This window comes from Physeter macrocephalus, chromosome 12, assembly GCF_002837175.3.
Source record: "Physeter macrocephalus isolate SW-GA chromosome 12, ASM283717v5, whole genome shotgun sequence".
NCBI lineage: Eukaryota > Metazoa > Chordata > Mammalia > Artiodactyla > Physeteridae > Physeter > Physeter macrocephalus.
In genome coordinates, this window is record NC_041225.1 from 18,802,527 (window position 1) to 18,815,548 (window position 13,022).

Genomic DNA, 13,022 nt, shown 5'->3' on the forward strand with positions numbered 1-13,022 from the left:
ATTACTACCTATCTATCCATCTATTATCTATCCATCCATCATCTATTATCTACCCATCCATCCATCATCTATTATCTATCCATGTATCTATTATCTATCTACCTGTCTATCCATTATCTATCCATCTATCCATCCATCCATCATCTATTATCTATCCATCCATCCATCATCTATTATCTATCTATCCATGTATCTATTATCTATCTACCTGTCTATCCATTATCTATCCATCTATCCATCCATCCATCCATCATCTATTATCTATCCATGTATCTATTATCTACCTATCTATCCATGTATTATCTATCCGTCTGTCCATCATCTATTATCTATCCATCCATCATCTATTATCTATCCATCTATTATCTATGTATCTATCCATCCATCATCTATCCATCCATTATCTATCCATCCATCATCTATCTGTCCATAGATTATCTACCTATCCATATATTATCTATCCATCATCTATTTATTATCTATCCATCCACCCATGTCTCCACCTACCTACCTACCATTATCTGCTATCAATCATCCACCTCTTATGTACGTGTATATAATGCAGTAGGTATGTATACGTATCTCTCCATCTATCATCTATCTGTTATCTATCATCTATCTGTTACGTACACATATAAAATGCAGTCCTTCTAACCTTTCTTTCCTTGCTCTCCTCCAATGCTCTCCTCTAGACCAGTTTAAAACCGATTTATGTTCTTAAAATTTTTGTAGTTGGGAAACCCCCAAATAGCCCTCCTCCTTTACCTTTGGGAGGGACTGTGACCCGCACGGCAACGCGCAGGGAACGCCGGTGTGCTGCCTCCCTTGGAAGCCCCGCCCACCCACGCTGGGATGGGGCGCCCCCGAGGCCACGGGACCGCCAGGAACCCTCTCCCACCGGCAGCCTGGCTCTTGTACCAACCCTGCCTCGGTTGCCAGCAGGGTTTTTCCAAAGTGTTCAAAAGAAAAGGGACTATGTCTCTGAGTTATTTAGAGGCAAAATTTTAATCTTCTTCTCCAAACAGCAACAAGGGAAGGCTGGGGGCCGGATGGAGAGGAGGGGAAAATATGTAAGTAGGTCACTGAAGCAGTAACTCACTAAGGCACATCCTGGCCGCCTGGAAGAGCTCAATGAGGCTTTCAGAGGGGCCTGACGGGACGCTGGGAGGAAGTCTCAGCCCTGGGAGAACAGGGCTGGGTGTGGAGCCGGAAGGGATCTGAGCCCTGCGGATTATCCTGTTCCCTGCAGAGCACAGCCCAGGCCCCGCTGAAGAATTCAAGCCCGGGGCTCGCTCCCCAGAAACGGGGTCCACTGAGGATGATGGGGCTCTGACGGAGCTGCCGCGGACCTGGCCCGCCGCCCCCCCCCCAGCCCCCTGCCCGCACCTGACCACTGAGTGAGTGCACACGATGAATTCGGGCTTGGAGTTCCACTGGTGGTAGGTGATGTAGTAGTGAGTCTGCAGCCAAATCCACTGCTGGCCTTTCGTCAGAAACCGGTAGCAACACGACTTCCCTTTGCCAAACTGCATCACTGTGAACGGAAGACGGAGTCTACACCTCACCAACGTTAAGACGAACGTGACCCTTTTGCCCCAAAGTTACTGCTAAAAACACCAGCTTTCAAAACGACAGTGCCACACGTCGCTCACTTCCCCAGGTGTGATGGATTTTAAGTCATTACCAAGGTCACGGTAAATGGTAATGAATTCTGAAACAACGGAGAAATGATTCGCCTGCTTTCCCCAATGCTCAAAGGCTTGAGAGAGCCTTAAATCAGGGCAGATTCTCCAACTGGAATTGAATTAAAGAGAGGCCCTGGCTTTCCTGGGGCTCATCCGCCTGCCGCAGGTGGAGCCGTCTTTGGAGCCCAGCGTGGGAAAGGCAACCCAGACGCTGGGAGAACTAGCCTGAAAAGAGCCGTGCCAGCCAGCAGCCTCTGGACCGATCCCGCGGCTGCCCGTCTGCTGTGTATCCTCCTTCTACGCGGTTCTAAATAGAGCATCGGCCACAGGTGCCTTCCACCACGGCTCCCCCGTGCAGGGCTGCGTGGAACCCCTTCGGTTAAGTCTCTGCTGGCTTCCCTGGGGGCTCCCAGCTCGCACACACGGATGCTGCTGGTTTAAGCCTGGGCAGGGCAGAAAGCTGGGCCGTGGGTCCCAGGAAGAGGAGCACTTGGGCTTTATTTTTATTTTTTTATTTGTTCGCACCAGGTCTTAGTTGCGGCAGGCGGGCTCCTTAGTCGTGGCATGGGAACTCTTAGTTGCGGCATGCACGTGGGATCTAGTTCCCTGACCAGGGATCGAACCCGGGTCCCCTGCATTGGGAGCGTGGAGTCTTCTCCGCTGCGCCACCAGGGGAGTCCCAGCTGTTGGGTATTTTTTTTTTTTTTCCACATCTTTATTGGAGTATAATTGCTTTACAATGTTGTGTTAGTTTCTGCTGTATAACAAAGTGAATCAGCTATACGTATCCTTATATCCCCATATCCCCTCCCTCTTGCGTCTCCCTCCCACCCTCCCTATCCCAGCCCTCTAGGTGGTCGCAAAGCACCGAGCTGATCTCCCCATGCCAGGCAGAGCCGATGGGTTTTATTGCCTCAGTGCCTGGAATTTAGCTCCTATTTATGCAAACGGTCAAGAGAAAGCCCAACTAGGAGACTCAAGCGACAAAAGGAGGCACTGAATCTACCAATAAAATAATATTTGTAGTAAATTCTTTGAGCCTGAGACATGATTAAATGAAGACTGTACCAACACATTGCTAAGGGGACAGCTGGAGACTCAGGTAGACAACTAAGTTACTCACAGGAGGATCCAACTGGATTATTAAACTCAAGATGCCTTCAGTCTCTCCTCAACACAAGAGGAAGGAGGACTTTTTCGACTACCTAAAATATATCCCAGAGCACTCTGGGAAAACGTTTTCCTGATACTTTACGGGAATCATACTGTTTACTGTCTCCCAGGGTGCCTAGAAAAACCTCTTCAATGGATAGTCTGTCCTTGTCAAAAACCTTTGTTCTGGTTCTCTAGGAGACTAATATCTTGAGGTCATTTTAAAAGGCCTGATCATCATAATTGTTAATAAAATGTTCTAAAGCTTAAAAAAAAAAAAAAAGGAGGGAACTTCAAAAGGCAGGGCGGGTAAGGGTAGGGGCCCAACAAACTGAGAGTGTCTTGCCCAGTCCTTCAGACGCTGAAGGTAGTTCTACACCCAGCGTGGCCTTTCTCCCTCGGAAGAGTCAGAAGCGGCCAAGGGCTTGAAGGAGCCGTGCTTCTCACGTTTCACGGGCCCCCGGAGCGCTAGGGGATCCTGTTAAGATGGATGCTCTGATTCCACAGGCCTGAGGATCTACACGTCTAACAAACTCCTTTTGACACCCAGGCTCTGCTGGAGGACCACCTTTGAGAAGCCAGGGGTTCACGTTTTAAAGGTGAGGCTTAACACCTAAGAGCGGCTCCTGATGGAACTCACGCCTGTTCTTGTGTCAACGAGATTACAGGGGGTCCGAGAGACGGGCATCTGGCAAAATGCAGTGTTGGTGGTCAAGCCGTGTAGCAGGAGCCGTAGGTCAGTATTACTACAAACGTTCCTGCTCAAAGGTAGAACTTGGCACCAAAAACATGGCTTTAAATGGTGAATTCTTGACCCCTCTCGCTAAGTGAGAACCCGGATGTGCTTGTGGTTTCCCCTCCGTCACACCATGAGCCTCGCCCCCCCATCCCTTCGCCAGTGTGTTCCCCTGGTCTGTGGCAGATTGCCTTCCCTGACCCCGTCCCCCAGCGGGGTGAGGCACCCTCCTCTGAGCCCCTCGATACCCTGTGCACAGCCCCTTCCAGACACCAACATCCCATCAAGTCCCTGTGCTTTTCCATCGAACCTTGCTCCTGCAGGGTATCAAGGAGATTCTGGTCATCTTTCTGTTGTGGGCCTCGCTCAGTATCTGACCTGCTGCTTGTGACCCACACACGTCTGCTGACTAAAGAAGAGCTCAGTGAATTTGGTATTTTGTCTTCGAAACGTATCGCATAACACGTAGAAGAAAACAGAGCAGCATTCACCTTCGTTTCTTAAGATCAAATAGCTTGCATATCTCAGGGGTGCTGGGAAGGGGCTGCAGGTGGAAGCAGACAGACCAAAGTCAATTCCGGGTGAAAGCAAAACATGGGGGAAGCCAGATAGGGACGTCCACCTGCGCCTAGATCATCTCAGGGAAGGCGGAGTCCTCCACCTCAGAAGAAACCAAGTAAGAAGTTGACTTCCAAGGACTAAGAGTCCTGCGGTCAGGGCTCCGGGGAGAGAGTGGGGGGCCCTTTGGCTGGGGCTGGAGTGAGGTACTCACGGTGCTGGTGGCACCTGGCCAGGAGCTCCAGATCATCCACGTGGTAGTAATCATAGCCCGAGGTTCCCAGAACTTCAAAAGGCAGGTATCCTATGATGGGAGGAGCTCTGCCGAGCACAGTGGGGTCATTCATCAGAGAGGCAGTACCGCAGGGCTTGCCGTGGTGGCCGACGAGGGGGCAGTTTGCATGTGTAATGATCAACCTGGGGGCCTCATTTCTCGAGAATAAGAGCAGGAAAATAATTTTGCGATGGTCAACACCGGAGAGGCTGTGTTTTCCAAGGTGCTCAAATTGTTTTTGGCATTGAGATACTCAGTTCCCTTGGCCTGACCTGGCCCCGATAATCATAAATGTTGTCACTACTGAATAATTAAAAACAGCTAAAGATTGGGTCAGCCCAAGCCCAAAGGGTAATAAAAAAATCAAAGGGTGGGAAGGGGAGATGTCTTGTTCTTAAACTGTGAAAAATGTCACGAAAGGAAGTAAGAGGGTTGGGTTAAAGGGACAGAAGGGTGGTGAAGGAAATAAGATGAGAGTTTCCCTCATATCTGGTCCTGCCTGATGGGAGCTGGAGAGGGTCCCGGGTCGGGTGGCGGGTGAGGGTATCCCGAAGATGTCCCGGGCTGTGATGCCTGGGTCTCCTGAGATGCTCTGACCCACACCCAGGACATAGCCTCAGAGGGGGCAAATGCAGTGGAGGGAAACCTCCTGCCCCGGGCTGGGAAGCACTTTCCCCACTGCCAGAGAGCCCTTCTTGCAGAGACCAGGCCTGACCTTCCTGCCCCAAGGAGAGCCTGGCTCATGGAAACAAGCCCTTGAAAAGCACCCAACCCAAATATGTTTTTCTTTTCACAAACCTGTGATCCAGAAATAAAAATTTCCATTCCAAGCTATGTCTTGAAGTGAATTCCTCTAAAGGTTTGTCAACAATGCACATTTCCTGCATTAAGAGGGAGAAAAAAAATATTACTCGGGGTGCCAGATGCTCACCCCCGGTTCGTTCAAGAATGCACGGTCGGTAACAGAAGTTAAAATCGTTTAGAGCAAACGTCGCCGAGTTGAGTTGGACTGCATCTCCGCATCTGTAGCTAATTTTGGTATTAGATGAGGCTAAATTTGTTTCACAAGCTGGGGAAAAATACCTAAGAGCCAAAATGTCACGCCACTCCCCTTCCTACTATCTAGACGTGTGGTAAATATGTGGAAAATGGCTTTTCATCTGAATTTGAATTACTAATTGAACTCAACATTCACGCAATGTCGAATTTGCAATGTTGAACTCGGGACGTGAAATTCTGCTCTGAAAGCGATCACAGATAAGAGACCACAGGCCAGCCCGCGATCTGACTCAGATTTTACCTCTGCCTCCTGCCGAGTGGCGTCAGCACGGACGCGAAGGGTAGGGGGGCTTACAGAGTTCTGGAAGAGCGTCTCTGCAGGCTGACCAGCAATTCATGCTGCCTTCCAACAAAACCAAAGTTCGGGGAGAGAGCTTGTGGGGCTGTCACCGTCCAGAAATCAGACATTTAACGTTCTCACCGTCAGTGACAAGCTCATTGACATCTTACTCCTTCCCAGAAGGACAAAGAGTTACCCGTCACTCGGTGTGACTCCGTGGTACTCGCTCCGCAGGATCAAGTCTCTCCGGGTACTTGCCTTTAAGAACTGTGGTGTTGCCAGGCGAACGGTGGCAATGAAGCAGACCTCCTTTCCCAGGGGCATTCGGCAGGGCCTCGAGAGGGCGCTGTCAAAGCCGTTACAGGAGGGGCTGGGCGCTGGGCAGAGGGGAAGAGACACAGGTCAGCCCCGGCTGGTGCAGAGCCAGGCCCCCCCCTGGCCACTAACTGAGAGGCCTCTGGTCCATCAACTACCTCCTTTTCACGGCGGCTCGGGGACCCAGGCGCTACCCTCATCCCCAGTGCACAGGAAACCGAGGCTCAGACCGGGAAGCCACTCGCACACGGCCAAACAGAGCTGGAATTCCAGCGAGCAACCCAGCGCTCCGGCCCCCAATGCCATGGTCCTGCAGCCACGGCGGCGACCGTGCCGGGAAGAATTCTCTGCCAACCGAGCAGCCGGCCCCACGCTGCAGCGGGGCCTGGACGCGCACATCAGCCAGCGTCCGAAAGGGTGAGCTGCAGAGTCAGGCCGAGTTTCTGATACCGGTGGGCTCAGCGGAAGTAGCGGGTCTTGACACACGGGGACCCCACCCCCGCCCCTGGCCCCGGAGCGGCCCACTTGCGATTCAAGGGCTTCTGTCCTGAAACCCCCCATCTACCCAGCCCCGGGAGCCCATGCTTTGATGCAGGGGCTTGACTGAGGAGATAGACTCAAGATTCAGGGAGGCCCCAACAGGTAAGCAGTGTCCACAACAAAACTCACCGCACAGGTGGCAAAACCTGCTCACCGTGTCTTACGTATCCTTACAAGTCTGAGAAGGTGTGACTTCCCTTATTCTACAAACGAGGATACGGAGGTCCAGGAAGCTTGTGTATATTAACTGAGGTGGCTCGGAGTGGAAATGATGCAGCCGGGCCTCCACCCAGGTCTCGGGACTCCCAGGAGGGGGCTGTTCTGGGCTCCTGCCTGCCGGGATGCTGAGACCAGGCCCCCAGAGACCCGGGCCAAGTACCACTTGGCATTAGCAGCAGTTTCCCTGGGAGCCGAACACCTGTCTTCGTGGGGCCTGTGGAAAACTGCTTTACCTTCCAGGCCAGAGAAAAATTCTGCTCTTCTAGGTGGAGTTTGCTGGGTGGGAAGAAGAGCCCTGTTCAAAATGAGAAAACTCACCGAATTCTCTCCAGAGTCCCCAGAACCTTCTACATGATTGCCCCCCTCCCAGGTCAGCTGATTCAGAAACTCGGGGTGAAGCCCAGGTATGGGCACTTTTAAAAGCTCCCCAGGGGCTTCCCTGGTGGCGCGGTGGTTGGGAGTCCGCCTGCCGATGCAGGGGACGCGGGGTCGTGCCCCGATCCGGGGAGATCCCACGTGCCGCGGAGCGGCTGGGCCCGTGAGCCGTGGCCGCTGAGCCTGCGCGTCCGGAGCCTGCGCCCCGCGACGGGAGAGGCCGCGACGGTGAGAGGCCCGCGTACCGCAAAACAACAACAACAAAAAGCCCCCCAGATTTACTAACGTGCAGCCAGGGTTGAGGATTATTATCCGAGATAAACTATACTACCTCTTTCTTTGGAAAATGTATTTGATTATATCTTGTACATTTCTGAACTTGTGGATTAAGACAAGAGTCATGTTTTCCAATCTGAGAACATATAAAGCGTCAGAAAACTAACTGCGTTCTAAAATGAAATCTGCGCGACTCTCTTTGGATTTTGGCTTTCCAGTAATCTTTTGTTTTCTACGTTTACGGGTTTCTAAGTGATTCTATCTATAATGGGACTTCTATCTATAGTGGTCTTCTACCCACTAACATGAATAAATTCTTTTTACCAAGCATAGCCTCTGAATGCGTTCACATAAATACTAATAAAGGTTTCCAAACACGAATATAAAGTGGGCAAAATAAAAAATCGTGGGCCCGAGAGAGTTTACATCTGTCAGTTGGCTTCAACAGATTAATTTGTAGGGTGAGCCAAGGAAGTCATCAAGGGAAAGGAAAATAAGTCCACATAAGGGAAGGGCCTGCAGATGTGAACATCTGCGTAATAAAAAGACATTTAAAATTCCCCAGATGTGGAATATCCTCTCTGCTCGAATCTAACAGACATCTCCCGCCAGAAAACAACCTAATAAAATTCTCTCTTTCAGGACAGCAAGGCCTTCCAAGTGAACATCTGAGGACTTCCCAGGAATTTAAGAGAAAGTCTCTTTAATCTGTCTCTAAACCATGAGCTGGTTTGATCCTTTCGGCTGCTAAATTCACGTGCTGTCAGGAAGCGCCTTCCTCAGTGATTTACAGTGAGGAGGACAAGGTTGGGTGCCCCAGCCGCCGACCACTTCTTCAAGGGGCGGAGCCTCAGGTCACGGAAATTAAGTGGATGTTTTGCAGACCTTGCCATTGGCCTGGATGTCTCCCAAGGTGGTTTTACCAGTCCTTTGATAACTTCGAAGGCTTTAAAGATGGAAATGCACCCAGGAGGGAAATCTCATGATGGCTTAGAGTCTGCACTTGATAAGCCAGATATTTTACAGAGGGGCCTGGAACTGAGCAAATTCCTTCTAAACAAGCTTCTCCCTCCACAAAACCTGAAGCTGATGAAGGCGTGATCAAAGGCGAATGTGAATCAAAGCTGAAAGTTGTAACAGAGGGCAAAGGGGAAAACCTTGGGGGAAAACCAGGGGGGAAGAGGACACTTTCAACCCTTGGCCAGTTGCATCCGAAATGACTTGTACTCTCAGCAGGAGCCCCCGCACAAATTCTAGAGTCAACCAGAGCAGGCTGTGCCCTGGGACCTCCTGGTAACGGGGGATACTTAGAGTAACTTCTCTGGCACTTCTTATCCCGAGGTGGTTTAAAAACATTAATTAAGGATTTAATTAGTTGTTTCGATTTAAGTCACAGGAAAAAATAGATCTAATTACAACTGGCCTCCCTAGCCTCTCAGAAGGATTAACCACTCACTGCAGCATAGCCCCATCCTATCAGATCTCTGACTGCTTCCAGACTTTTCCTTTCCCCGCCACCCAACAGGCATGCGTGTGCACGCGTGCGCACACGCACGCGCACACACACACACACGGCACTCACAACCAACAAAAGTGATGAATGCTTGCTATTGATATGCTCCCCATCCCCGCCCCCCAGAGTTACTCAAAAGTGATCTGAGCACAATCTAGTGAATCATTACAGTGCGACCTCCCTGCTTTGTTTGAGGTGTATTATTCATAACAATATTTTACAACATTTATATCTTGTGTAACTATAAAACCCGATATACTATCAAAGATAAGTAATTTTGTGGTTATTTGCCATGTGAAAGGATCCAGCATTTGTCTGCATCCCAGTAATACAAATAATGAAAAACGATCTGTTTTAATCTGTAATAAACTGATTTACCGTGCAGGGACTGCAATACACTAGAGATATTTCATTGTTACCTCTGCCCTCCTCAAACACATATTAGGACACAATCCCCAGAATAAGTATTTAACTTTGCATCAGATGTAAAGGAGACTCTGGGTGCCATAATTAGATTATTTCGAGGCAGACAGAGAGCTGTTATTGCCAACTGATCTAGTATGTTCTGGAATGGAGAAAATGTTCACCAAACTATACTTTTTAGTGATTTACATGTACATTTTACAGGGGACATGCTCTGTGTAGAGTGAATAAATGGCTTTTATAGTATCCAAAAGAAGAAGTGCCCTTGTCTTCCCAAAGCTAAAGAGCTAGCCTTCCCCACGCGGGACAGGGGCGAGGCTTCTGTCTCCGGCTCCGAGTGGGCGTCCAACCCATGTTTACTGAATGATGCTCTCGCGAGATGACCCTCCATCTCACAGCTTAAAGCCTAGTTCGGGAAGAGACCACCTGATCCTCGCCAGCAACCACCACGCAGACCTGAAGACCCCAAGGTGGCTTCCCTTCCACAGCCCAGCCTGGCACTGCCGGCGGCTGGCGCGCAGCGGGAGGGCGGCCCACGGACACGGTGCTGGTTCCACTGGGGCTCAGGCTGGCCCGCTGCCCTGCGAAGCATTGACACCGGTCAGAAGGACACCTGGGCGAGACGAGCTGCGAACCAGCTGCAAACCAGCACACGCGGCCATCACCACTCCGTGGAAAACAGTCAAGCGCCCGTCGTGGGCCTCGTGCTTGGAGAGATGCATGATGTTAAAAGGGTCTACGGGGTTATGGATTCCCTTCTTTACGCCCAGAGCGTTTATCACTGAAGCCTCGGATTTCAGAGATCCGGAAAGAACTTTGCTTTGGGCTGGCATTCTTAGGATTCCAAAACCAAGAGATCCCAAAGGTGCTCTGGAGGAGAAGAATGATGAGGTCTGTCTCACTTGGCATCCGGGGCTGGCTTCCAAGTCTGCCTGATGCCAGAGGTGGGTTCCCAAATCAGTCATGACGAGGAGATAAGGATGCCACGGGGGCAGGGAGACCCCAGGGCGTATGAGAACGCGCTTCCGGCGGGACAGGAAAGACGGAGGGAGAGGCAGGGTTGGCGACAGGGAAGGTCCGCCAACAGCACAAACTGGGAATAAATGGAGAAAGAGGCAACATTCTCTCCTCAGCCTCGGTTCAGCCATCAGGCCCACACGATGGAGTATTCTGATCAGAGACGGCCTGCTGATAAATTAGTCGCAACAGCTGTACGAAAACACACCGAGTCCACAAGGAGAGTGACAAATAGCTTTCTCTGCACTTCTTGGAACAAACGAGAAACAAATCCGGTAGGTGTCTGGGAAGACATGCAACAGTCGATGAGGGGGTTTGTTAAAGGGAGAAGGAAGTCCCTGAATTTCACCTGTGCCAACTGTCCAAAACGTTTGGGGTGGAGTGTTAGAATGTGGAGGGAAAAGTAATTTGCTGCACCTTCATGAGAAATCATCTCTCGCTAATTACGCACTCTTTTCAGACCCCTCCTCTCTCTCCGCAGTATCCTTCCCCCAGTGTGTTGTGAAAAGCCAGCCAGGTGACTGGGCTCTTAGGAAAGTGGCAGCAAAATAATCCCGCGCAGTTTTGAGCCTGGGCCACCGCCCATCTTGCTGGGGTAACACACGCTTCTTCTTTTTTTCTTTCCACCAGTTCTGTTTGGCATTTGGAAAAAAAACAATGTCGGAGAAAGGCTGAGAGCCACACGAGGGAGCTGGGGGTTTGCAATGTGCTGGACTGAAAAAAAAAAAAAAAAAAAAATCACCCTAATGGGAAATTACACGTCTTCCTTGAATTTCTTCTTTCCCCTGGCATTCATCAATTAAAATGAGTACTTGTCGGGGCCAGAAGCTTGTGAGGGCACAGATAAGATCGCCCCCAGATGGCTGGTGTCCACAGGGCCTGACTACTGGACGGTCAGGAGAGTGAACTTCCTGCAGGCCCTCGTCCCCTCCTCCAAGTGGATACCTTGTGCACATTTTTATCACAATTATCGGACAACCCGGATAAAAGTTCCCCGCTCCCGGGCTGAAACAAGCAGAAAGATGGGGTTGATAAAGGTCTGACCGCTCCGGTTTAATAGATGCTCACGCGGGACGATGCCCTCGGGTAACAATTTGTTCTTGCTCGCGATGGCGATTCCTTTGCAATCTAATCTGGCAGCAACGACCGTTGCTGGAGAAGGACGCCGTGCGTCGCCGTCCGGGTGGCGGGGACACTCTGCTTCTTACTCTTGGGGGCCTGGGACCGACAGATCGGACCCCCCTCCATGAAGCTGTCCTTCTGTGCGAAACGCACGTCCCCACTCCCGGTGAGGTCTGGTGGGCGTGCGGTTGGTTCCCTTCACCGAGACGTCTCAATTAGTTCAGCTCAGGAAAAAAAACAAAAACGCCAAAGCCGTAAAGTGAGGCAACCTACAGAAATCCCACAGAACATACGGCATCAAGTGTTGAAAGCTGGAAGGCGTCCACTTCCGCCAGCATTTCAAATCTGGCTGCGTGGTGAGAGGTGAGTAGGTAAAATGAGGGCAGGGAAACTTTTATCCTCTGGTGTGTGGTTTCTGGAAAGCCCAGAGCGGAATGTTTGCTGAGGGTGACCTATTTGGAACCACACCAGCCCCTTCTGAAATACTGTTTTCTGGATTTCAGTCAGATGCACGCTTCAATCCAAGTCTGGGGGTGGAGGTCGGCTCGCAGAGAGGACAGCCTGCTTCCAGACACCAAGTTCTTTGAGGAGCGGGGAACCTGCTTCTTAGGACCCCTTCAAGCTGCCCCTTCGGAGGACTGTTCATCATACCTCTGAATATCATCTGGACGGTTCCTTCCCAATCAGACTGTAGGGCTGGGGCTACCTGACTTGGGTTGGGGGTGTATTTATTCGAAAGCTTAAAAAAAAATCTGTCAGCAGACAAACATAGCCCCAAATGAAGTAATTTTCTTTCAACTCTATTCTGGAAACAGTGGGCAGAGCAGACGCGGCCCAGGGGCTGCTCTGACCAGTGGTCCACCCCGGGGCTCCAGGCCACAAGGCTGGGGTCAGAGTGGGCTTTTTATGGGGACAGGATGAGACATGTGATTCTACATCCCAGCTTAGATTCCTACAGGAAGCTTCTCACAGAGCAGGACAGAAACTGTGCCGAAGTGAAACAATTCGAAGAAAACTACTTTCTCATCCCATTTCCTGACACATACGCCTTCACACTGATTAAAAATCTAGGTTAAAGATGGGAAGTCCTGTCTGCCCTCCCGTCCCCTAGAACATCTGTGGCAAATGATGGAGTCCTAAGGAGTGACCAAGACGTGAGGATACGGATGTAGGGAAATTCCATTTTGCTCAAGTATTCAGGCAATGGTTGCTGCATTTGTCCCAGTGGCCAGGAGTGGGGGGGCGGGGGTAAGGTGGCACAATTGATGGGTGAATCTGGAAACATCCAATTAGAGAGTTTAAGCCCGTCAACAAGGGCAAAGGTGCTTTGTCCTCTCCTGCCCCGGCCTCCCAGGGTCATAGGGCCAGACGGATCCGAGCAGGTGAAGCCGATGGCATCGTCATCTACATGATGTAAGCGTCTCCTCTCTGGCTCCGTCCCACCCTCTCTTCCCTGCCCTGCAGCCTACACATTTCAC

At 50.8% G+C, this 13,022-nt stretch overlaps 1 protein-coding gene across 1 annotated transcript in view; it reads right to left on the reverse strand.

The window, feature by feature from the left end:
* Nucleotides 1-1,079: 1,079 nt before the first annotated feature.
* NPAS2 (neuronal PAS domain protein 2) overlaps nt 1,080-13,022 on the reverse strand; it is a 169,364-nt gene continuing 157,421 nt past the window's right edge. Inside the window, exons 8-11 of the mRNA XM_055089127.1 lie at nt 6,003-6,121; nt 5,204-5,286; nt 4,346-4,563; nt 1,080-1,534 (exon numbers count right to left, since the gene is read on the reverse strand). Of these exons, the coding sequence (XP_054945102.1) occupies nt 1,080-1,534; nt 4,346-4,563; nt 5,204-5,286; nt 6,003-6,121 (875 nt within the window). The remainder of the gene's footprint in view (nt 1,535-4,345; nt 4,564-5,203; nt 5,287-6,002; nt 6,122-13,022) is intronic.